At 37.1% G+C, this 27,287-nt stretch overlaps 1 protein-coding gene across 3 annotated transcripts in view; it reads right to left on the reverse strand.

Moving 5' to 3' along the window:
- The window catches only part of LOC150087235 (ras-specific guanine nucleotide-releasing factor RalGPS1-like), a 419,169-nt gene that overhangs the window by 70,706 nt on the left and 321,176 nt on the right, over nucleotides 1-27,287 (reverse strand). For 2 of the 3 annotated variants that reach the window (XM_090371091.1, XM_090371090.1), the window contains exons 11-12: nucleotides 18,503-18,535; nucleotides 2,372-2,463 (exon numbers count right to left, since the gene is read on the reverse strand). In XM_090371091.1, coding sequence (XP_090227217.1) covers nucleotides 2,372-2,463; nucleotides 18,503-18,535 — 125 coding nt within the window. The remainder of the gene's footprint in view (nucleotides 1-2,371; nucleotides 2,464-18,502; nucleotides 18,536-27,287) is intronic. The other variant, XM_090371092.1, reaches the window with a different exon arrangement.

Here is a 27,287-nt window from a genome sequence, read left to right on the forward strand (position 1 = left end):
TGTAGTGGTTTACATCTCTGTTGGTGATATTTCACATAAATTTGGACCTGATGCCCGTCAGAGGGGGTGCCGTTAAATTTCTATTTAATTGGCTTTCGAAATTTAATGAATTATTATTTTATTATACTTACATTTAGATGTTCTAAATTATCTTAGAGAGTTTCTGCTGCAATATTTTTACTCTTGTTACCCCTCTCTTCCCTCCCTGTTGGTTTATCGTTATGTTTAATTTTGGCTATTTTCGCTCTCTTGTCTTGCCATGCTGCTGGCATTATTTTTATTTTTAATTCTTATTCTAATTTATTTTTATGGTTATATTTAAAGCATCATGTAGAGGAATATGCTCTTTGCTGCCTCTGATGTTTGCTGTACCTTTTTATTTTATTTTTATTATGAAAGATTCAGTTTCCAACTATTTTAAACATTATTCAAAAATAAATATATATATATATATATAATTCAGTATCGAGTTCTATCTCCAACCGAGTTATGTTATATGAATTTCATATATCCTATCAAGTCTCCTATCAAAATCCAAGTCATTATAATAGATAATAAATTTAACTATCTATTGCCACCCCACATAGTTCAAACTCTGTCGCTAGCTATCTACGCCAAATCACCGATTCTAAAAGCACTATGAATATTACCGTCGTACGTTACGACTACGTAACAAATAAAATTATTAAATCACGTAAGTAGTGCTATAATTTACACTGCTACAAGTTTCGTAGAACTACCAGTATCTGCTATACTGATAACAATGGTGGCAGATTTGAATGATACTCTTGATACAATGCCAGCAGAAATAGACTGTGGTTTCTTTGAAGAAATTTTGAACAAATATTTTCTTCACATGTATACATAATATCATAAAAACAGCCATGGGCTATATACAAAAAGCTTGCGGCTGCACTTTGTGAACCCCCTGATCTAGATGGTCCCATAAAAGCCCTATTGGGTTTAAATCAGGCAACTGGGGTGGCTACACCATAATTTGCAATATCCCCCCCTCCTGTTGTGTAGTTGCTAGAAAGTACCTACACAGCTCAGAGCTGCACTTTGTGTCATTGTGTCACTGTCTTGTAATATAAAATTTCTTCCACAGGATATTGCATTATGTTCAAGAATGTTTTCATAGCCTTCTTTTCTAAAAATTCCTTCAATTCTGATGATGTCACTCACTCCAGAAAAACAGAAGCAACCCTAGATCATGTTGGAACCACCACCACTTTGCTTGACTGTAAGGCACTAAACAGTGTGGCACCATTTTTTCTTCAGTTGATTGTCTCACAAAAACTCTATGCTTGGATCCAAAAATTTCAATGGATTCATCCGTCCACAATATGTTCTTCCACTCTTCAACTGTCCAAAGTTGATGACTTGTAGCCCATTTATTTTCATTTTCTGGTTTTAATAAGGGTTTTCAGACTGCTGCACAATGACAAAACCTGTTTGTTTAAGACCAAGTTTTATAGTGGATGTGGACATGGAAGTTTCTCTGTTCCTATTGAACTCTAATCGAATTTTAGGTGTGGTAACTTGTCGATTGCATTTAGAAGTCGGTGTTAGGGTCTTATCTTGTGCTTCCATTGTTTCTCCTGGTTGTCCAGATTGTAGTTTGACCTTTAAACTCCCAGTCTCTTTGATTTGTTGAATGGTAGTTTGTACTCCTTTAAATGAAAAACCTAGTTTTTGCCAATACTTCTCATAGAATAATAAATTGTGAAGGCAGTTTCTTCTGTAGTTTAGGGTGTCACATTCCATATCTTACACCATTCATATTTACACTAATGCAGCTGTAGTTGTAATAAGCAAATATATCATCATTATGCATATGGAGAGAGCTTGAAGGCGATGTGAAGAAGGTCACATGATGGTCTGCAGTTCTTATGAGTTACTTATCCAGGGACATACTTTCTGAGGGCAGGCACTCATATTACACCAGTACACCACAGTAACCATAGTACACCAGTTCTTATGGTATCAGTATATATCATGCATCCTTGTACATATACATTCACATGACAACCGTATGTTGTTTGTGCTGGCTAATAATGCCTTGAATAAGTCACAGCAAAACCCTACTCTCCTGATATATAATTTTTATTATTTTTCCCAAATCAAATTAGTAGATTATATATTAAGTGGAATACAAGATCTTTCTTCTAACATAACTCCTGCTGGAGCCACTGGGTACCAGTTTCTTCTAGCATTATAACCTTGTGAATTCCGTGCACCTTAATTTCTTCAAAATGAAAGTAAAAAGAAATACACATAAATTTAAAACTGCAGACTCAGAGTTTCACTGAAATTCACCTCACTCTGTACTGCATTTACAAACAATATATATCAATTTTCAAATACTCACCATCACATATTGAATCCTTCCTAAAAGATGAAGGAGTGTCATCTTCAAGCAAGCTATCATCCAAAAGATGACGTCCACTTGCTTTGGAATAGCTACAGGGTAAAAATTAGTAATATTTCAGAGATATTTAATTTAAGTTATATATGAAAAAAATTTAATTTAACAAACAGATCACATTCCAGCACAGTACCAGGGCGGTTCATTATTTGACAGTATGCCAGACACATCTAATCTGTGGTCTACATTTGGCCAATTCCTTCATATTATGTAGCTACACAATGCCTGTGGCCACATAACATGAAGGAATGTGCAAAAAGTTCTAAGTATTATGTCTTCCCCACTCGACCCCAAGCTTAAAACCAGCATATCACAAAACACAGTTTTAAATTTGCTTTTATAAATATCCATTTTTCATTAATATTCAATTTTTCTGTATTACTTTGTATCTTCCTCAATATTTAGCAATATTATTACAATAATAATATGAACGTTATTAGTATCATGTAATGCAATCCGGTGCTGTATTTTCCTATTTAATTATTAAATGTAAGAAAATACAAATGTTGATTAACATAAGTCCTATTCTGAAAAATGCATAATTAATAATAAGGAACTGTTCTTGCAATCTGCGACCATTATTTTATGTTTTGGCCCCTAGCCAAAAAAAAAAAAAAAAAAGGGTTAGACACCCCTCCTACAAGCAATAAAAGCATTCAGTCTAACATTGTTGCATAAATTGTTTACATAATTTATTTGTCTAAAAAGAAGTTGTACCTTGTTGCTCAGAAGTTAATTTATCAAATTATAAACTTTATTTCTAGTGATAAGCTTTTTAATTTATGAATTCACTCATCATAAAAAAAGTAAAAACATTCCCAGTGAAATTCAATGCCAAACATTACAAATAATGTTGTTCAATTGATTAAAACTCTTTGCAATCTACTGTCACATCTTAACACTGTGCTAGCCAATTCATGAAACACTCTTTTAAACTCTGGTTGAAAGCATTCAAGTGTTCTTCAATCATACAATTTCATAATTAAAAATTAGTTTGTTTAATTCTGGTTAATATCAGTACTCTGTATACTCAAATTCCTCAACAAAATCTTTCAAATGATACATGATTTGTATATACAAAGGGTACTAGGAAAGTTTTGCAATATGACGCAACAATGAATCACAGGAAGCTGCTTGTTGCTGCATGTTGAGACATGTTCATACGTGCATAGTAGCCGCCGCGCCAAGTCGATGGGCTCAGTTATTCATTAGTAGTGAGAGTGTAAAGTGCCTGCGATGGCATCGTGGTCACGAAATGAGATAAGGACAGCTTTGCGGTATAATTTTGTGTGTGGTTTAACCATAGACCAGTGCTTAGAAGAAATGACTCTTGCACTAGATGATGATTGTCCACATCGTACAACGATATTCAGGTGGTATAGAGAATTCCAAAGGGGAAATTTCACTCTGGAGGATTCTGAGAGGCCGGGAAGGCCACGAACGTCAGTTACTGAGGAAAACGTTACTGCTGTGAGGAAAATGCTTGACGAAAACAGGCGAGTGACCGACCAACAGATAGAGGATACTTTGGGCCTAAATGCACCAGCAATTCGTTCGCAAGATCATTTGCACGTGAAGAAACTTTGTTCTCTCTGGGTGCCGCATCAACTGACTGAAGAGCAGATGACACGATGTGTGACTTGGTGCCGGGAGATGTTAAAAAAGTTTGTTAAGGGACAATCTCGGTATGTGAACAACATCGTGACAGGTGACGAGACTTGGCTGTACTATTACGATCTGCCGACCAAGGCTCAAAACAAAGTTTGGGTCTTTGATGATGACGACACACCCGTAATTGTCAGAAAATCCCGATCTGTAAAAAAGAAAATGATAGCTGTATTTTTCAAATCGAGTGGAATTGTGGAACGTGTCGTTTTGGACACGCAGAAGACAGTCACAGCTAAGTGGTATACTGAACAATGCCTGCCTAAAGTCATTGGATCTATGAAGAACCTGTGGCCAAAGTCAAGAATGGACACCTGGTACCTCCATCACGAATATGCTCCAGCTCACCGCACCAAAGCCTGCACCGAATATTTGACCACGACAGGACTGAAACTTCTCGAGCACCCTCCCTACAGTCCAGACCTTGCTCCCTGCGACTTTGCACTGTTCCCGCGTGTGAAAATGAAGCTAAAAGGGAGGCGGTTTTCCAGTGATGAGAACCTTCTACGGGCTTGGGACGAGTGTGCTTTACTCCCTAGTGAAACTTGGCAGAACTGGTTTAAAGATTGGTTTCGGAGGATGGAGAGGTGTATTGAATGTAGAGGAAATTACTTTGAAAAAAATTAAATAAACAAAGCTGTATTGCAAAACTTTCCTAGTACCCTTTGTATATCATGTCTGTAAACTGCGTGTGTTCTGTGGCCAATATTCCTGTTTGCTGGATGAAAAACCCAAAGTTCCAGGAGAAAAAGCACCCTTGCCTCAGACTGACTAACTCATTGTGGGGGGGGGGGGTGGACCTATAAAAATTCCTCATATCAATCAAGGGATTTCAGTATGGAAAGGACATTGCTTATATGCACTGTGCTGCTTGCAGGGTCCAGGTGTCACACATCAGTCCAAACACGATAGGTGGGAGTATATACGATGAGAGCCTTGAAAATCAATTCAGCACTGGAGAGATTGTACAAGGGTCGCAGAAAATTTTTTTCTGCGTGGTCTGTGCTTGCTAACAGGAGAGACTGCTTCTACAGGGATGGGAGACACTTAAATAGAAAGGGTGCAAGAATATTTGCTGATGCTATTGAGGCGGTGTTAGGTGGATCGGAAAGCTGCTAGCTTGGGGGATGGAGGATTCACAGACTAGAAGAACTGTAGCTGTATGCAGAGGTAAAAAGGGATTCTTGCACTGCTTCTGTTAGAATGAGCAGCAGCCTGGAAAGCAAGGTGCTGGGGATTTCAAGGACTAGTGGGAATCATCATGGACCAAGTGAATACATCGGCTGTGTTAGGGTAACTAACAGTAACAAAAGGTGCACATATACTTGCATTACACCAAAGCTAAGAGTATAGTAAATAAATTTGAAATGCTGATAAAGACAACAAAGGCAGATATTGTTCGCATATCACAGACATGGTGTCACATAGATATAAGCAGTGCAGAATTGGAATTTGGGGAGTACAATGAGTACAGAAAAGATAGACAGGGTAGAAAGGGAGGAGTTATGCTGTTAGTCAAGAAACACAAAATCTAAGGAAGTGCGCATCCAGTTGACATGGGTGGACAGTGCAATGTTGAGTCATTTTGGTGTGACATAAACACTGAGAAAAGGAAATTGAGAGGAGTGTGTTATAGGCCTAATGACTCACAGATGGTACAACAAACAATGGTGCAGAGAAATAGAGTGGGCTAGTAAATCAGAATGTCTTGTAATGGGGGATTTTAACTTCCCAGATATTGACTGGAAATTGTGGGTTGGTCACTTGCATACTAGCAAGACTTTTGTGTATTTAGTGAAGGATTGTTTTCTACAGCAACACGTTCAAGGGGCTACCAGAGGAAGTAATATTCTTGATCTGATTATCAGCAGTGATTATTCATGCATTAAGAATTTGCAGATAAAGGAACCACTAGGGGACAGTGATCACACTGTGATCACTGTCACCTAGTGGTTGTGGGATTTACTTAAAGATGTAACTACCATCATGGGTAAAGGGAAGGGTTTTTGTTTCCGTAAAGGTGACTACTGTGCTCTCAGACAGTTTTTCAATTCTACACAGTGGGATCAACTGATGATGTTAAAAAACAGTGAATTCTAAATGGGAAGCCTTCAAGGAATTAATCTTGGAAGCTACTAGGCTTTTTGTTCTAACTAAGAAATACTGTTCAAGATTTAGATCTAAATGGATGTCAGATGAACTATGAGGCTTATGACAGAGAAAAAAATGTGTGGGAGGTATATAAATTATCAGGTGACAAAGAAGCCTATAGTAGATATAAGCTAGTGTGTAATCAAGTCATAAAGGAGGTTAGGCAAGCGAAGGCTGATTACAAGAAATCCTTGGCGAAGGATGCAAAGAAAAACAATGAAGCCTTCTTTACTTATGTAAACTCTAGAAGGAAGGGGATTAATTATATTGGTCCACTTGATGTTGATGGTTTGACTGTGGATCATCCTGCTCAGATAGCTGACAAATTGAATGAGTATTTTGCATCTACATTCACACATGAGGAATTCTGTAAAGAAGGGGAGGGCAGAAGTTTACTGAACTCTAACAGGGAGCTAAATGATTTTGTAATAATAGAATAAAGTGGAGGAGAAATTGTTGAAGTTAAAAATAAAAAAGGCACCTGGAGTGGATGGAATCTATCCAGTTATATTGAAGGAGGCAGCGAGGGAAGTAAGCAAACCCTTAGCCATAATTATGAGAGCATCCATATATTCAGGGGAGGTCCCCATAGAATGGAGATGTGCAAATGTATCTCCAATTCACAAAGGGTGACACAAATAATTATAGACCTGTTAGTTTAACTTCTGTTCTGGGAAAAAGAATGGAGTCACTGGTTAAAGAAGTGAGGCAAGATCACCTAGACAAGTCTGCATCATAGTTCACACAGCACAGGTTTGTTAAGGAAAGTCTTGTCTGACCAATTTGATTGGATACTAAAATGTGGTCACAAAGGAACTGGATGCAAAAAGTAATTTTGATATCATATACTTGGATTTAAGGAAAGCTTTTGATACTGTTGCACATGGAAGACTGCTGTACAAATTGAAGCGGTATGGCATTAAGGGCAAGTTGCTGCAATGGATAAAGGGATGGTTGTGTGGGAGATGGCATAGAGTGGTAATAAATGGACACTGCTCAACATGGACTAATGTTATTAGTGGAGTTCCCCAGGGTTCGGTGCTGGGCCCATTGTTGTTTTGTGTATTTATGAATGATATCGATGAAAGTATATCAGGCTTAATGTGTTTGCAGATGATACAAAGAGTTGGCAGAGTTGTTTATGACAGTAAAGACAGTATGCTACTGCATTAGGATTATAAAATTTAGGCAGATGGTCTGAGAAGTGGCAACTGAAGTTTAACATTGACAAATGCAAAGGGTAGCAGTAACCCAAGAGAAATTTACCAATGGTGTGGTACTATACTTAGGTAAGTTGAGAATGAAAAAGACCAGGGAGTAATTGTTCCATCCTATATGAAGTTCTCTGAGCAATGCAGACAGTCTGCCAGAGCAGGTCATGGCGTTTTGTCAATGATATATAGAAATTTTGGTAGCAGAGACAAGGAAGTGATTATCCCTTTGTATAAGGCAATGGTCAGACCACACCTTGGGCTGTGTTAAGTTCTGCAAGTTGCAGCATCTGGAGACTAGGCACCAGCAAGGTGATCTGACTGAAGTGTATAAGGCCTTGAATAGTTTGACCAGGCTCAATGCTGATGGGATACTTCCCCTTGCTCAGATTAAGAACATGAGGGGGGCATAGATTCAAATTGAGGACAGACAGTTGTAGAATAGATGTGCTGAAGTTTGCCTTTAGTCAGCGAGTAGATGATTACTGGAAAAGACTTCCATCTGTTGGGAAGTTGACAGCTTAAATAAATTTAAGGCTTAACTAGACAAACATTAGGATGTTTGTTGTTTGTTTATTTGGTTTTTAGGAGCATTAGCAACTAAGGCCATATATTGCTCTGGGATATGCGCTGGTCGTTCCCTGACCTTTCCACATCCTCCGTATTTGGTGGTGACGGGCTCGAACCCCGGTCTAATCAAGAAGCGTGTGCTACGCACTGCTACTCCTTCCCACCTGGCTACGGAAACGCCCACAAACATTAGGAGTGACCAGATGGGTGAAATGGGAAGTTTTTTTGTTTGTTTTTTTGGCTGATGCTGTATAAGCTTGCTTTCTTGCAACATATGCCTCATCTAATGCTAATCTTAAAGTCATCATATATGGCTAACAATAATAATAATAATATATGTACACACTCAATTTAAGAGGAAATAACAGTTAATGTACTTCAGAAAAAGAATTATTTTCATATTGCAGGATTTTAAAAAAAATTTATTCTTCTTAAGGAATTCACAAAGAGGAACATAAAATCTTTCAATTCCTCACACATAACAAATATCGCTCAGTTTCTGAGTTGCGTTGCTCTATTTGAGTTGTACTATGAAATAAGTGCTGTGTTTTTTTGTTATGGCCATACCTTCTAAAGACAGAGCACCATCATTTTTAGATGTTATTTGCTTTAATATTAGTAATCCATGCAAAAAAATAGTTATATTTTCTCTCTTCTAGCACTAACCTTATTAATTACAGCTTTGTAAGCAGTCATAGAGAACTTGTGTGGACCAGTTACCAGTTACATTTACTTTAGAGCAGGAGAGAAAGAGAGCTCAATGAGTGGGTACAGCTGTTAAAAAATGTATGTATGATAATACTTGTGAAATTTTGCCTTAGTTGTGTGGAATTAAATCCATTTTCTTCTGTGTATAACTTAATTCATGATGTGAGGAATAAATTAAACATGAAACCCTTCACTTTTTCTATTATGTCCAATACTACTTTTATAGCCAAATTAAAAGATGAAAGATATAAAAATTCAGTAAAATCCAAATATAATGATGATAATCTTTAATAATCCCAAGTTCAGGGCATAAATCAACTGGGAAATCCCAGAACACAGTCCACTGGAGCCTTTCACATGAGAAAAGGTAACAAATCAAATTATCAAAGAGTATTATTAAAGATATATATCCTCATGGAAAGGCTGCTGTAAAAACTGGAAGAAGTTGGAGTTACTGGTAAGATCCTATGCCGGATGGCATGCTGGCCAAAAGATAGGAGACAGAATGTTGTCATAAATGGTCAATCTTCATCAACCACCCTGCAAATCTTTGTATTAAGCTTGATATACCAATAGGTTAGTGCAAAAGCATCATTTTAACATAGCCATCTACCAAAGTAGTTAAATTAATTAATTGGCATCGTTTTGGTTATATCTCATATTGTGAATGCCTTCACAACGAGTTGCCATGGTATTGTACTACCTTGAATAAGTAACACTTCACCAATGGAGAAGACTACTGTTACTTATTCTCAGTGGATACCACCACCCAGACGGCACCGTTTGAAAGCTTGTTGGCTTCTCCTCGGTGGGTGGGCAGATACCCAGGTGTTGCAATAGTGACAACCCAGTTATGAAGTATAACTTCACAATATGAGAGATGCCTGATGGTGAGCAGCTATAAAATATTTAAGGACAAAGGCCTCATGCTACGAGGTAGAATGACAACATATAGGTTAGTGCAAAAAGCATAATTTTAAGGTAATTTTAATCATCATTTTAACATTATTTTAATTAAATTAGTTAATTTAATTACCAAAACGATGTCAATTTAATTAATTAATTTAACTACTTTGGTAGATGGCTACGTTAAAATGATGCTTTTGCATTAACCTATATGTTGTCATTCTATCTTGTAGCATGAGGCCCTTGCCCTTAAATATTTTATAGCCTGATATACCTTCATCAGCATCATTAATAAATACTAAAAACAACAATGGGCCCAGCACCTAATCCTGGGGACTTCATTAATAACATTAGTCCATGAACAGCAGTGTCCATTGATAAAAACTGTCTTTTCACACTCAACATCTCTTTATCCATAGCAACATGATCTTAATGCCACACTGCACCAATTTATACAGCAGTCTTATGCGCAAGAGTATCAAATTCTTTCCTGAATCCAAGTATGTGATATCAAAATTATTTTTTGCATCCAGTTACAATCAAATTGGTTAGACAAGATTGTCCTTTAACAAATCCATGCTGTGGCTGAAATATAACTGCATTTCTGTCTAGATGATCCTGCATTACTTCTTTAATCAGTGACTTCATTATCTTCCTTGGAAGAAGTCAAGCTAACAGGTCTATAACTACTCATGTCCCCGCCCCCCTTTTGTGAATATATTTACATATCTCCAGTCCACAGAGATCTTCCATGAATCCAAAGATGCTCTCATAATTATGGCTAAGGGTTTGCTTACATCCTTTGATGCCTCCTTTAATATAATTGGATAGACCAGCAAAGTGGAAGAATTTATCTTCTACTTTCCTCTCAGTTATTACAAAATCATTTAGCTCCCTGTTAGAGTTTGGTAAACTTTTGGCATCCTCTTCCCTAAAGGATTCCTTCTGTGTGAATGTACATGCAAAATACCCATTCTGTTTATCAGAAATGTGAGCAGGATCATCATTAGTTAAACCATTGATATCAAGTGAGCTAATGTGATTCAACCCCTTCCTTCTATTGTTAACATAAGTAAAGAAGTCTTTGCTGCTTTTCTTTGTTGCCTAACCTTTGTTGTCACAAAGGTTGCCTAACCACCTTTGTGACTGCATTACAGAGGGTTTGTTGTTTGTTTGTTATTTGGTTTTTAGGAGCATTAGCAACTAAGGCCATATTGCTCCGGGATATGCAGTGGTCATTCCCTGACCTTTCCACATCCTCTGTATTTGGTGGTGACGGGCTTGAACCCCGGTCTAATCAAGAAGCGTGTGCTGCGCACTGCTGCTCCTTCCCACCTGGCTACAGAGGTGCTGTAAATAGGAGGATTTATGAATCCAAGGGTGTGGGATGCTTTCATTATTACCGCTAAAGGTTTGCTTACTACTTTTGCTAAATCTTTTAATATAACTGAACAGATTCCATCAGCCTCATGTGCTTTATTTCCTTTCAGCTTCAACAATTTTTCTTCCAGCTTCTTTCATTTATCATAAAATCATTAAACTCCCAGTTAGAATCAGGTTATACTTCTTGTGTTCCCTTCCCTAGAACCTGCTTCATATATGAATATATGAATATAGATACAGGAAGAGAGTTACTCACAATTCATTGTGAGTAACTCTCTTCCTGTGAACATGATGCCCCGAAAAGTTCTAGTCCAACTTAAGGAATGTAGAGAATAACCCCCAACCGTACCCCCCACGCCCGCCTCTTACCCAATTATTAGACCCCTAAATTTAACTCAAAATTCCAGCCACAGGACCAAAAAGAAAAATCGATCCTTAATTATTAGCCCGTTTAGACCTCCAAAATCTAACTTTATGACAATGTTTTGCAAAATTGACATCGCCTTCCCCATGAATTATTAGCGAGTTGGAAAAGAAGCTTCCTATATCAAAAAATAAAGGTAAGCCCTGTTGATTCATAAATTAATAATTATATAACAATAATAATTATCCAAAATAATTATCAATATTAATTAAAAAAAAAGAAAATGTAATAAATTTTCAATTTACCATATTTACTATAATTCCAAAATGAATATCGATATCCACCTCTATTCTCACTGTATGAATGATGTGTAAGCATTCCTGTATTTCTAAATTATTGGTCAGTATTGGATATATCAAAGAAGCAGTTAGAAAGTGTTACAAGTGAATGTTCTTAGAATTGACCCAAATTCAACACAAAATCTTGGATGTAGTAGAACTAAGGATTAACGGTATTGCACTTTTAATAAATACTGTACACTGTACACATACAACTAAAAAGGAACCCATTGCCAGGGGATATAATGACTCATATATTCTTGATGTAATATAAATTGCAACTTAGTGCCCGCTTAAGGGCAAAGCCTACTTTACTGAGCAAAAATACAGACCTGGTCATTTTCACGAAATGACTACAAATTTTGATGACTTTTGGCAACGTTGGTGAAATGTGCCTTATTGGTCAATCAATTAAAGTGCCAACAGCCAACTAATATACATCTTTTCTAAAAAACCTTTAAGAATTTAAATACATAACAAAATATTTTAAAAATATATATGTAGGAAATAGCCCAAAAAAGTCTGAAATGTTTGGAAATAACAATTCATTACGAATGTTTATACCCGGCCTGAGCCCAAACATCTGTCGTGTGACCTAGCCTGAGCCCGTGCAGACTTCTAGGTCTGAATAACTTCAAGAAACAGCTAGATAGAGCATTGAATGGGATGAACAGGTGATGTGATAGGATTTCCCCCCCTTTCTGATGCTGTATAACTTACATTCTTACATTCTTTGCCACAACTAATACTCACAAATGTCTCCCTCAAGAATAACTAAAATAAAATATTAATATTTTAAATGAGAATTATGAAAATTCTGCACAATGTTAACGGAGTATACGGCTAAAAATTTCTCTTGATTAATTAATACTGTTATGTTCTGAATTTAACTTCCAGAGATATTTTGAATCATTTAATTTGAAAAAGATGTATTTTTTCACTGTTTGAACTTTGAATTAAGCAGGTTTTACTGAACTCAGATTTTGACAAAAAAAAAAAAAAAAAAAAAAGGTTTTGGATACTGCTGCACATGAAGTGTTGTACAAATTGGAGCAGTGCCATTAGCATTAGCACAGACATATGATGCAAGAAAGCAAGCTTATACAGCAACTTTCCTTTTGCAGCCAGAAAAAAACCCCATTTCACCCACCCATTCGCTCTAAAGATTTGTCCAGTTCGTCCTTGAATTTATTTAAGCTATCAGCTTCCACAAAGACAAATGGAAGTTTGTTGCACCAATCAACCAGACAGCTGGCTAAAGGCAAATTTCCAATATCTGTTGTACAACTGTCTTTTCTCAATTGAAACTTATGCCCCTCAGGTTTGCAATCTGAGAAAGAATCCCATCACCATTGAGCCTGCTCAAACCATTCAAGGCTTTATATACTTCAATCAGATCACCTTGCAGGAGCCTAGTCTTCAGACACTGCAATTTGCAGATCTTAAGCCTTTCTTGGTAACAGGACCCCTTCGTTCCCCTCACCAATTTTATTGCACTTCTCTCTACTCGTTCTAGATACTCTACAACCTTTGTGACAACATCACAGTATCCAACAAAATTGGTCAGACAAGACTTCCCTCTAACAAACCAATGCTGTGTCTGAGTTATTAATGCAGTCTTGTCTAGATGATCCTGCAATGCTTCTTTAACCAGTGACACTATTATTTTCCCTGGAACAGAAGTTAAATAATTATTTGTGCCATCCGTTGAATCCCCTTTGCAAATTGGGGATACATTTGTACATCTCCAGTCCATGGGGACCTCCCCTGAATCTAAGGATGCTCTCATAATTATGGCTAAGGGTTTGCTTATTTTCCTTGCTGCCTCCTTCAATATAACTGGATAGATTCCATCCACCCTAGGTGCTTTTTTATGTTTCACTTCAACAATTTCTCCTCCACTTTACTCTCCATTATTAAAAATCGTTTAGCTCCCTGTTAGGGTTTAATAATCTTCTGTCCTCCACTTCCCTACAGAATTTCTCATATGTGAATGTAGATGCAAAATATTCATTCAGTTTGTCAGCTATCTGAGCAGGATCATCATCAGTTAAACAATCGATATCAGGTGGACCAATCTGATTCATCCCCCTTCTTCTAGAGTTTACAGTTTACATAAGTAAAGAACTCTGCTGTTTTTCTTTGCATCCTTTGCCAAAGATTTCTCATAATCTATCCCGTGCATTTTTATTCTCTGCCACGAGTCTCATTAGTTAATCTGACATCCATTTAGGCCTAATCCGTGAACAGTATTTCTTAGTTGGTATTAAAAGCCTAGTAGTTTCCAAGATTAATTCCCCGAAGGGTTCCCATTTAGATTTTTGCTGTTGGTAACATCATCCAGTTGGTCCCACTGCATAGAATTTAAAATGTGTCTAAGACCATGGTACTCACCTTTACAAAAACTCCTTCCTTTACCCTTGATAGTAGTTACATATTTAAGTAAATCCCACATCAGTACACTGTGATCACTGTCACCTAGTGATTCCTTCACCTGCAAATTCTTAATGTATGAATAATCACTGCTGATAATCTGAAGAAGGGTATTACTCCCTCTGGTAGCTGTTCGAACATGTTGCTGTAGAAAACAATCTCCCAATAAATCCACATAAGCCTTGCTAGCATGCGAGTGACTAACCCACAAGTTCCAGTCAATATATGGGAAGTTAAAATCCCCCATTACAAGACATTCTGATTTATTGGCCCACTATTTTTCTGCAGAATTGTTTGTTATACTCATCAGAGTCATTAGGCCTATAACACACTCCTACTCTCATTTTCCCTTTCCAAATGTTTATGTCACACCAAACTGACTCAACATTGCACTGTCCCCATGTCAACTGGATGCACTTCCTTAGATTTTATGCGTTTCTTGACTAACGGCATAACCCCTCCTCCCTTCCTAACCGGTCCCCCCTTTCTGTACACATTGTACTCCCCAAATTCCAATTCTGCACTGCCTATATCTGTGTGACACCACGTCTCTTATATCCCAACAATATCTCTTTGATGTCTTGACTAGTACTTCAAATTAATCAAATTTATTTACTATACTCCCAGCATTGGTGTACATGCAAGTATACATGCACCTGTTCTTCTCTTAATTACCCTAACACAGCCGACGTATTTACTTGTTCCATGATAACTCCCACCAGTCCTTGAAATCCCCAGTACTCTGCTTTCCAGGCTGCTGCTGCTCATTCTAACAGAAGAAGTGCAAGAATCCCTTTTATATCTGCCTGCGGCTACTGTTATTCTTCTAGTCTGTGAATCTCACCAAGCTAGCAGTTTTCTGACCCACCTAACACTGCCTCAATAGCATCAGCAAATATTCTTGCACTCTTTCTATTTAATTGTATCCCATCCCTGTAGAAGCAGTCTCTCCTGTTAACAAGTTACAATTAGTGACAAGTTACTGTTATGGATAAAGAGACGGTTGAGTGGCAGGAGAGAAAAGGTGGTTATTAATTACCAATGCTCTTCATGGACTAATATTATTAGTGTTGTCTCTCAGTGTTCGGTCCCCTGCTACTTTCAATAACTACACAAACAAGACAAGGAAAAACCAGAAAAATGGGCTGAAAAGTGGAAACTGAAATTTAACATTGATAAATGCAAAGTGTTTTGTTTGGTTAAAAATAAACAATTGGGTGGTATCACACTCAAGGTAGTGGAAAATTAAAAATATCTAGGGTTAGTGACTATGATTTTTACATGATGGTCTTTGAGCAGTGAGGATGGCCCTAGGACAGTTCATGGTGTCTGTCAATGATATAAATAAATTTTGGTAGCAGGGCCAAAGTGATTATCCAATTGTGCAAGGCAGCGTTTCCGTAACTGTGTTCCATGGAACACTAGTGTTTTGTGAGATGTGAACAAGTGTTCTGTGAAAAATCGCAATTAATAATTAAAAAATTAAATTAATTAATTTTGCATATTTGTAGCGTACACCACTTTGTATCATTATAATTTTTAACATTTTTTTTTTGGTTATTAATGTACTGGCACAGACTAATAACCAAATAGACCACTGAACACTTTATTTTGGCAGGCTTTTGCATAGAGACTTATGCTGAGAAGTAATGACATCTACGAAAAAATAGCAACATAGTAATCTAATATGCCATTCACATGCGATTTAGCATGGAGTACATGGGTTGAAGGAGAGGGTGAAGCGAACCGATATCATAACAAAACTCCAACTCATTTCCTTGTAAAAATTTTTTTGATAATTATCAGTATTTTGAAATTAAAATAAAAACCATGAATTTGTGGTTGAAATAAGGAACTTTAAAACGAGAAGCAAGTACTTTTAGTATTGCAACTGTGGTCGATGAAAACAAACACAATATTGTCACACTTCAAAGTGAGGATGAACAATCACAGCCTTTTGTAACCCAAAAATCCGAAATGAAAAAACAGGATCCAACTAATAAAAACCCAAAACGAAAGTATGATGACAGTTATTTGAATTTCGGCTTTACATGCGTTGGAAATAAAGATGCTCCTGATGCAAGTGCATCATATTTCATAAAATATTAACAAACAGTTCTTTGGCTCCCACTAAACTTGTGTTTCGTGAGTGTTCCGTAAATATATTGTGAGATGAAAAGTGTTCTGTAAATATACAGGGTTGTTAAAATTAAAGTATCCATAAGTTGAGGTCTGGAGCATGTTCTAAGGATCATACTGAAGAGAAATTTGGAAAAGAGGTACAATAAAGAGTGTGCTCGTGATTTATTGGGTTTGTTTGTTTGTTATCTGGTTTTTAGGAGCATTAGCAACTAAGGTCATATTGCTCCGGGGATATGCGGTGGTCATTCTCTGACCTTTCCGCATCCTCCGTATTTGGTAGTCACGGGTTCGAACCCCGGTCTAATCAAGAAGCGTGTGCTACGCACTGCTGCTCCTGCCCACCTGGCTATGGAGGCGCCGATTTATTGGGGAAAAAAATTTGTTACAAAATTTGTCACTGTATGGCACGTAACTATCTTAGTTACGATTATGCAAATAACGTAAGTTATTGCCACAGCACCACTACTCAGCTCTACTGTACTGTATAAAAGCAAAGCAGTCTCTTCAAAATCATACAGTAGACGTTTGCCTGCACTACAGCAGCAATGCCAACAACATTGCAGGAAAAGGCGCTATTAGTGAAGCTGTACTATCAGAACAGCAACAATGCAGCTGCGGCTATCGGAGAATTCCGCCATCAGAAGCACATAAGGCATGGGCCTATGACTGTTTGTGCTGTCCGCAAAATGATTGTGAAATTTGAAGCGACAGGACGTCTTGGTGTTCAACCAGGTAGAGGTCGAACGAAAACGAGTGGACTCCTCTCATGTTGAAGATGCGGCTATGGCTGTCATGGATTTATCAAGTCAATCTCCATGTGGTAGTGCAAGTGTGCCAGCTGTTTCTCGTGAAGTGGACATGCCGTATTCCACTGTAACGCTAGTAATGGTCAGGTGTTGCGGCACTATCCTTACAAGATGGACATGCTACAGTAGCTAAAGCATTGTGATGCAGATATTCATTTCACATACACACTTCAGTTTCTGGCACGAATGGCTGGATATCACTTGGCCATGGAACATCCTCTGGGGGTGATGAAGCCCACTTCTGTTTAAACAGACAAGTGAATACGCACAACTGTCACATTTGGGCAACAGAAAACCCTTGAGTTATCCAAGAGATCCTGTTGCATTCTCCAAAAGTGACAGTGTGGTGTGGATTTACAGCTACATTCATGATTGGACCATATTTTTTTGAACAGGTAACACTGACTGGATCCCGCACCTGTTCAATCACTGGACAGTGATATTATGAAATGTTGGCAAATTTCACAATACTAGAGCTGCAACAATCTTCCATGAATATGGTATCCTGAAGGCACCTGTGGGTGCCTTCAGGATACCATATTCATGGAAGATGGTGCGTCACCCCATATCCACCATCGTGTCCAAAGTTTGCTAAGGCAATACTTTACGGACGAACGGGTCATTAGCCGTTGTTTCCAGACATCTTGGCCACCCTGATCACCAGACCTCACCCCATGCAACTTCTAGTTGTCGGGTTTTTTGAAGAACCAGGTGTATCGGGAAGGTTGTCAAACCCTGGCAGATCTGAAGGACAGCATTAGACATCACGTACTGGCTATTCCAGTTGACATGTTACATCCTACTGTAGAAAATGTGGTTCTTTGTATGGAAACTGCTGTTGACCAAAATGGAGGACACACTGAACAATTGTAGCGCTGTTCAAGTGATTTGTATTACCACAGCACCATATAGTGACAAATTTTGTAACTATTTTTTTTTTCCCAATAAATGGCGAGCGCATTCTTTATTGTACCTATTGTCCAAATTTCTCTTCAGTACGAGCCTTAGAACTCACTCCAGAGCCCTCTACATTTAACAACCCCTGTATTTTGAGATGAAAAGTGTTCTGTAACTAAAAAAAGTTTGGTAAACACTGGTATAAGGCAAAAAGTAAGCTGTATCTTGAGTACTGAATAAAGATTTTGAGCCGTCAATTTAATAAAGATGTGAATCAGTTGGAATGGGTACAGAGAAGAGCAACAAGGTTAGTAAATTGCACGAAAGGGTAACTCTTAAAACAAGAAAAACTGTAAAACCTTGAAAACATATGTATACATATCATACAACAGATTAATTAATTAAATATTTTAAATACCAGACTTTTAGTTATATGACAATGACTACTAGAATAGTTAAATAAAAAATATAAAAGTACTAAGACTGAAAATAACTCCTACCTCAAATGCTCCACAGAACAAGATGTAAACACACTGTAAAAGAGTAAAAAAAAAAAAAGCATATGAAATATTCTATATATTAAACCAAAATCAATCTGCAAAAACAGTCATTACTGTTGAATCCAAGAAACCTGAAACTATCCCTGCACCCCCCCCCCACAAGAAATCTATCTCACACATTAAGTTGTAGGACTGGCCACAAGCAGAATGACCATGCCATGATCAAATATATCATGGCTAGCTTCATATGCAACTCAAAGCAATTTTATTTTCACTTCACAGGATGACAAAGTTGGTCTCATCCATTTTTAAGATAGGGCTAATAAGGGAAGAGTACAATCATGCCATTTTCTATTTATAATAAAAAATATGTAGTATATTTTAAAAGAAGAAAAGTGACCAAGCAGTATGATCCTATGTTCAGAAATCCCCCAAGATATTCAAGAGTGAAAGTTTGTTTTCCCTTTATCAATACTTGTTCACCTTTTACCTTGTAGTCCAGGTCTTAAAAGTAAAAGTTTGCCAGTCAATTATTATCTTTGCTAAATATATATTTCTTGTTTCTAATTGTCTACATTTTTATTTTAACATTTATTTTCTTATTTTTTATCACTTCAATAATAATTTGCCATAAAAGCAGAAGAGTGAACTAAGTGTTTTAATTACCCAATTACCAAAACTACAAATTCTCACTTGCCCACAATATTCTAGAATGTCCTCTCCCACATGCTCTTAACAACCATTAGAAACCAATTGTCTGGCCCTTTGGCTCATTGATTCCACCACAGACACTAAATAAATTTGATGAATTTGAAGTACTGATTAAGTCACCAAATGCAGACCTTGTGGGGATAGCAGAGACATAGTGTCAATCAGATATAAGCAATGTTGAATTTGAATATGGAAAGCACAACATATACAAGAAAGACACACCAGACAGGAGAGATTGTGGGGTCATGCTTAGTTAAGAAGCATACTAAATTTAAGTCAGTGCATTCAGTTGGCATGGGTGGCCAGTGCAATGTTGAGTCATTTTGGTGTGATAGGAAAACAGGAAAACAAAATCACTAGGAAAACAAAATTGAGAGTAAGAGTGCATTATAGGCCTAATTCTCCCCCCCTTCTCTATCTTTACACAAGCGAATTCCCCCAAACACATAAATTCAATGAATCCAAATTAACTGACGCCCATATTTCGGTCTATCCTTATTCAAGCGACATCACCCTACGTAATCGAGAGATATCACACATATATCTATACATATATGTGTAAAAAAAAAAAAATTTTTTTTTTTTTTTTTTTTTTTTTTTAAGGTCCTAGCCACTGAAATCTCAGGAAATTAGGTGGCAGGACCTGCCAGAGTGAACTAAAGACTATCAGGTACCTGGTCTGCCTCCACGGGGCGTAAGTGGGGCAACGTTGGGCCTCAGAAGAGGTCCAGCGGCTAAATGGCCAGAGGAACAACGGTACAAAACACCACACTTCCATAATCCATACACTTTTAAATCTCTGGCCTTCCCAGTGAACTGGTACACCCACAATAAAAGCAACGCGGAGATGGGGGAAACCCCTGGTGCCGTTTGACACTGAAAACACTTACACTTACTTACACTTATAGGCCTAATGACTAATGAGTATACCAAACAGTTACAGAGTGGACCAGTAAATCAGAATGTCTTATGAGGGATTAACTTTCCAGATGCTGACTGGAATTTGTGGATTAGTCACTCACACACTAGCAAGACTTTTGTAGATTTCTTGGGTGACTGTTTTCAACAACAGCATGTTATTGCAATGCAACAAGAGGAATCAATACTCTTGATTTAGTTATCAGTGTTATTCATGCATTAAGAATCAGCAGGTAAAAGACCCACTGGATGGCAGCGATCACAGTGTACTAATGTGAAACTTAATTAAAGAAATAACTACTATCAAGGGTAAAGAGAAAGGCTTTTGGAAAAGTAATCATAATTACGGTGGTCTCAGACAGTTTTTAAATTTGTTCAGAGGGATTAACTAATGACGTTAACAATATAAAATTCTATTAACGGGAAGCATTCAGGAAAATAATCATAGAAGCTACTAGGCTTTTCTTTATTATTGCTGATAAGTACAGAACATGTACTGGAGACAATAATACTCATCACGGCGACATGGCCAGGAGTGCATGGCCTTTTCATACGAACAAAGAAATAGCGTTCAATGCTCAGACCTAAATGGATGTCAGATGAGCTATTGAGACACGTGGCAGAGAAGAAAAGTGCATAGGATGGGTGAATCACATTGGGCCACTTCATGTCAATGGGTTAACTGTTGATGACCCTGCTCAATTTTTGCTGACAAACTGAATACGTATTTTGTATCTACATTCACACATGAAGAATTCTTTAGGGGAGGGAATGCCAGAAGTTTATCAAACTAACTAACAAAGCTAAAGGACTTTGTGATAACTGAAAGGAAAGTGGAGGAGAAATTGTTGAAGCTAAACATAAAAAAGGTGCTGTTGTGGATGGAAATTATCCAATTTTATTAAAAGAGGCAAGCCAGGAGGGAAAAAAATTCTTAGTCATAATTCTGCTAGCATTCTTCCTTGGATTCAGGGGAGGTCCCTATGAACTGGAGATGTGCAAATGTATCCCCAATTCATAAAGGGGATCAAAAGGTGACATTGGTAATTACAGACCTGTTAGCTTAACATCTATTCCAGGGAAAATAATGGAGTTACTGTGTAAAGAAGTAATGGGACCATCTGGACATGAATGAAATTATATTTCAGTTACAGCATGGATTTTTTAAGGGGTAGTCTTGTCTAACCAATCTGATAGGGTACTATGATGTAGTGATCATGGAACAGTATACAAAACATAATTTTTTATGTCATATACTTTGATTTCAGGAAGGCTTTTGATAATGTTGTATATAAAAGACTACTGTATAAACTGGAGCAATGTGGCATTAAGGGCAAGTTACTATTATAGATAAAGGATTGGTTAAGTGGAAGAAGATGGAGAGTAGTTATTAATGGGCACCGCTCTTCTTGAACTAATGTTATTAGTGGAGTTCTCCAGAGTTCAGTGCTGGGTCCATTGTTGTTTTCAATATTTATCAATGATATTGATGAAGGTATATCAGGCTTAATATCTAAGTTCAGATGATATAAAGGTTGGCAGGGTGGTTAGTGACAGTCATCATGGTGAGCTACTGCAACAAGGTCTGGAAAAATTATGTTCATGGGCTGAGAAATGGCAGTTAAAGTTTAACATTGACAAATGCAAGGACTGCATATGTGTAGCAGTAATCCCAGAATAACTTATCAACAATAAATTAAAAAAACCTAGAGGTAATTGGCAGTTAGATATGAAATTCTCTGAGCAGTGCAGACATGAAACCAGGACAACTCATGGGGTTTTGTCATTGCTATACAGAAACTTTGCTAACAGGGATGAGGAGGTGATTATTACCGTGTAGAAGGCCATGGTTAGGCCACATCTTGAGTACTGTATACAGGTCTAGAAGGCCTCACCTTAGAAAGGACATAGATCTGCTGGACCAGGTGCAGAAAAGGGCAACCTGACTGGTGATGGGAACAAAAGGGCATCTTACCTCGAAAGGCTTCAGTTGCTAAAGAAAAGAAAGGTTTAAGACTAAGCACCTGCAGGGGGATCTGACTGAGGTGTTTAAGGCCTTGAATGAATTGAATACATTAAAATGTTAATGGCATTCTTCCTCTGGCTGATACTACACACATCACAAAGCATAAATTCAAGTTAAGGAAGGATGGTTGCAGGATAGATGTGCGGAAGTTTGCCATTAGCCAGTGGGTGGTTGATTGTTCGAACAGGCTTCCATCTGTTGATGTGGAAGTGGATGTTTAGAATAAATTCAAGGAAGAACTAGACAAGTTTTTGGAGAGTATGGATGGGTGAAATGTGGGGAGTTTTTTGCTTATGCTATATATATGTTTGCTGTCTTGCATCATTTCCCAGAGTTCAGTGCTGGAAAAACCAATAATGCTACTAATACTGTGGGGGGGGGGTATAGTAGTATTGCTACCATACTCAACTTTTATTATCAACTCACTCCTACATAAGCTGATAACACGTGTACATGGCTGTTGAACTAAGCAGCTAATAATGAAAATAGCTCACCACATTCTTACAAAAACATTAGTTTAGAAATATTTTAAATACAAAATAAGGAAAATGAGAAGAAAAAAAATCCATAAGGCAAACCTCCATAATTGCATTAGTAGAGGCATATGATGCAAAAAAGGCAAGCTTATACAGCATCAACAAAAAAAAAAAAAAAAAAAAAAAATTCCCATTCCACTCATCCATTCATACCAAATGTTTGTCTAGTTCTAACTTGAATTTATTTAAGCTATCAACTTCCCACAATGACAGATGGAAGTTTGTTCCAGCAATCAACTACCCGCTGGCTAAAGCCAAATTTCCGCACATCTATTCGACAACGTTATATATGGTAATAATAAATTACAGCAGACTCTCGATTTATTTACCATGATTGGATTAACCAGGACACTTCAAGACCAAATGTTTAGTTTGATTTAGTGCGTAGCATCGAAATAAAGGGAAGCATCACATTGGACATGCGAGTAGTACATGTTAACTTTTTTCGTTTTTTTTTCCCCCGTGGTTAACCGCGGGTAACTGAATCAGCGGATACAGGGGCACAACTGTATATTAATAGAAATGCAAAAATGAAAGAAATTATAAAGGAATAATGAAACTAAAAAAAAAAAATAAATAAATAAAAAATATTAAAATTAACTTATTAGGGTAAAATGCATGTCCAATAACTCTTTGCTTTCAGTTCAGACAGTGGTAGTTGATTACTGAAACAAACTTCTATCTGGTACTGTGCAAGTGGGTAGTTGGAATAAATTCAAAGAAGAAGCTCATACTAGCATGTGTTTAAAGGCATTTCTGTTTAAAGAAAGGAGTAAAAAGGTTTTTACCCACTTTCTTTCATTTTGTTCAATATATTAAAATGCAAACTAACAGAGTAAGCTTATCTGCGAAAAGATCTAAAACTCCCAAACACTTTCTAGTTCATTTCACAAATATACGCAGTCTCAATTCTAATCACAATGATGTCCATTTCCACTTGCAGTCTGCCAAACCCCATGTACTTTTTCTGTTATCGGTTGATTCAACTACTTCTCAACTCAGTTGCCCAAATTATTCGCTGTATGATTCCTTTCGCCTCAAAGGTGGTACTTGGGCATATGTCCGTTTCGATATTCTCTGTCAGAGACTTGGTAATTTGGAATCTCCTCTTTTCGATCTTCTCTGGTTTAAAATTTCTCTACCTCATTCTGTCAAATTCATTTGTTGTCTCTACCGTTTCCCCAACTCCACTAATCACTTGGAGCTCTTCGACTTCCTCTCTTTGCAACTTGACTTTCTCCAGTCCAACTTTCCTAACAATGAGGTAATTTTCCTTGGTGATTTTAATGTTCACAACTCCAACTGGCTTCCGTTTTCTAGTCACACTGACCCAGCAGGTCGAAATGCGAGGCTTTTGCAATTACTAATGACCTAGCACAGATTGTTCATTTACCTACAAGAATACCGGACAATCCTAATCATATAGCCAATAAACTTATCTTTTTCTCACCAACAACCCTCCTAAGTACACGGTCGAAGTGAGAGGTCTTTTAAGCACTTCAGATCACAACTTGGTGATTGTCTCTCCTCCAATGGAACCTTTATCTCATGGCTATTCCCAACCTCGTGTTGTTTGGCATTACAAGAATGCAAAATGGGATGACCTGCGAGACTTCTTTTCCTTGGTCGGATTACTGTTTCAAAACTTCTGATGTCAACGTTTGCTCAGATCATGTCAGTGAAATTATTCTTGCAGGAATGGAATCCTTTATCCCACACTCCACTTTAAAATTTCGTCCTTTATCTAAACCTTGGTTTTCCAATAAATGTGCTAAGGCTGTTCAAGAGAAGAATGTTGCATATCGTAATTGGCTTGTTTCCAATTCTTCAGTTTCATTTTTTGCCTACGCCAAAGCTCGCAACAATTGTAAAGCAGTTATTAATCAGTCCAAACTAGATTTTGAACGGGCTAAGAGTAGAAAACTTGCTTCTTAACCTAATGGTAGCCGAGCATTCTGGTCTCTTGCCAAAGCTTGGCCACAACTTTTGCCCATCTCTGCTAACACCTCTGTCAAAATCAGATGGTTCTGTTGTCACTTCGGCCAAGGATAAAGCTGACCTGCTAGCATCCCATATTTCTTCCAACTCACGTATTAATGATCTTGGTAAAACACCTCCCACTATTCCCAACACACTCCAATCAATGCCTCCTGTGGTTTTCCGTCAAAAGGATTTTGATGAATCTTGATGCTAAGAAAGCTCAAGGTCCGGATGGTATTTCTCCACTTGTTCTCAAAACCTGCACTTCTGAACTTACTTCTGTTCTTTGCTGCCTTTTTTCAATTTTTTATTCCAAAGGTGTTTTTCCTTCTGCTTGGAAATTGGCTCATATCCAGCCAGTTCCTAAAAAGGGAGACAAATCCCTCCCATTCAATTATTGTCCCATTGCAATTACTTCTACTCTTTCTAAAGTAATGGAGAAATCAATTAACCACCAATTCTTAAACTACTTGGAAACCTTCTGTCTGATCAACGATCGCCATTATGGATTCCATCAGTGTCGATCCACTTGTGATTTTCTGGCTTATGTTACCCATTTGTGGATAAATTCAATGGAAAGTTCGGTGAAACACAAGCGGTTGTTCTAGACATCTCAAAGGATTTCGATCGTGTTTGGCATAAAAAAAGTCTTCTAAACACGCTTCCATCTTATGGTTTGCCAACTGTTTTTTGTAATTGGTTATCCAGTTTTCTCTCTGATCGCTCACTGAGGGTGATGGTAGATGACTCTCTGTCTTCTAACTTCTCTGCTAATACCGGTGTCCCCCAAGGTTCAGTTCTTTCCCCCACTCTTTTCCTCTTGTTTATTAATGCCCTTCTTCCATTGACTGGAAATTCTATCATAGTTTTGCAGATGATAGCCCATTGCATTCCACTTTCCATTTTAAGAAACCTTGCCCTGTTCAATCAGCTTCAACTTCTTGAATATCTGCTACCAATTCCTTAAATGCCGATCTCCAGGTAATTCTCCAGTGGGGCAAAGACATATCTCGCAAAAAGGATTCTTCTGCTCCATTCTCTATCAAAAGCTATTCATTCACACAAAGTACTGAATAAATCATTCACAACTTTTGTAATTTGCAGTCTAAAAACTTAAAATTGCTAATTGTAGAAAACATCTTATTTAGAAAGCAAGAATCAGTCACTCTAGGTAAGTCTGTTCTTTCCAGCTGTGATCCAGAAGAGAATTTTTACCAAGAGCTGGAATTTTGGTGAGTGCTGCAGGCACTTTCTATTGATTGTTTAAGGATGGACAAGATGCCAAAAACACTTTGCAAGCCAATTGTTCCCTTTCCTTCTTCCTGAGATCAGTTAACCACAGCCTTATTTGAAGAAGACTCTAGAAGTTGATCTAGTCTATGAGGACTCAAACCCAGACCTCTCCAAACAAGTTATAAAACCACTATACTGTCAGAGAAAACAATGTGTTGAACTGCTTTGTTTAACATTTTAAATTCAATGATTCCTTGACCATCGTTGCCTTATTGCTGTCTGATGAGATGGGGTTCAATAGTCAGTCCATTTTAATTTATTTTTGTTTAATAGAATTGGTCATAATTGTTGTGATAGGTGTTTAGTTCCCTTTTGTAGTGATATTTACATCATTTGGTCTCCATGCCATCAAGGAGCCAACAGTCTAAATTTATTCGAATTATCTTATAGAATTGTGTATTGGCTATTAATTAATTTATACTAATTATTTTAAGAACATTCTTTCTACACCACTTATTCTTAATTTAGCCCCCCAGCCACCCTTGATTATATATATATATATATAAACAATCAAGGCAATTATATATATATATATGTATGTATGCATGTAGGATATTGAATAATTAGTGTATAAAGTACTACTATAAGTACAGTACTATAAAAGTATTCAAATTATTCAAAGTGAGCCATGAGGCCAAAAGAATCTATAAAGGCTAAGATAGCCTGAGTTGGTTTAATACATTATACCCTATAAATAAATAAATATAATTAATAATAAAAGAAAAGAAAAAAGAAAAATAAAATAAAATAGAAGTAAAAGTAAAATAAAATAGAAATAAAATAAAAATAGAAATAAAATAAAAATAAAAATAGAAATAAAATAAAAATAAAATAGAAATAAAAAAAATAAAAAATAAATAAAAAATAATGATGAAAAGGCCAATTATTGATAATAGGATACACTGAATACTACGTTGACATGACTAGCACAGTTCAATACATCCAATCAATAATTAGCAAAAGCTCTCTGTTTTTGTTTGTCATATGTAAGTTTAACTAGGTCCAAATAATAATCGAAAATTATATTAAAATTATCAGCAAAGTATATTCAAATTCAGCAGCATACTGGCAGAATAACAGCTGGCCTTACGGATAGCAGTGAAGCAAATAATACAGAAACTGAGCACCAACTAAAAATTACATGTGGAATGAGAAGTATTTGAGCTATTTACTAGTGAAATTTTAAGTTATTTACCAGTGAAAAAGATTTAAGCTATTTATAACAGTGAAAAAAAAAAGGGGAGGGGGGGCTTATACTGAAATAAAACGAAAAGGAAGTAAGAATAAGGACAGCAATAGCACCTCGATTTCCCTCGGATTA

Source organism: Mastigoproctus giganteus, chromosome 4 (genome assembly GCF_048544385.1).
Source record: "Mastigoproctus giganteus isolate SK-2022 chromosome 4, ASM4854438v1, whole genome shotgun sequence".
Taxonomy (NCBI): domain Eukaryota; kingdom Metazoa; phylum Arthropoda; class Arachnida; order Uropygi; family Thelyphonidae; genus Mastigoproctus; species Mastigoproctus giganteus.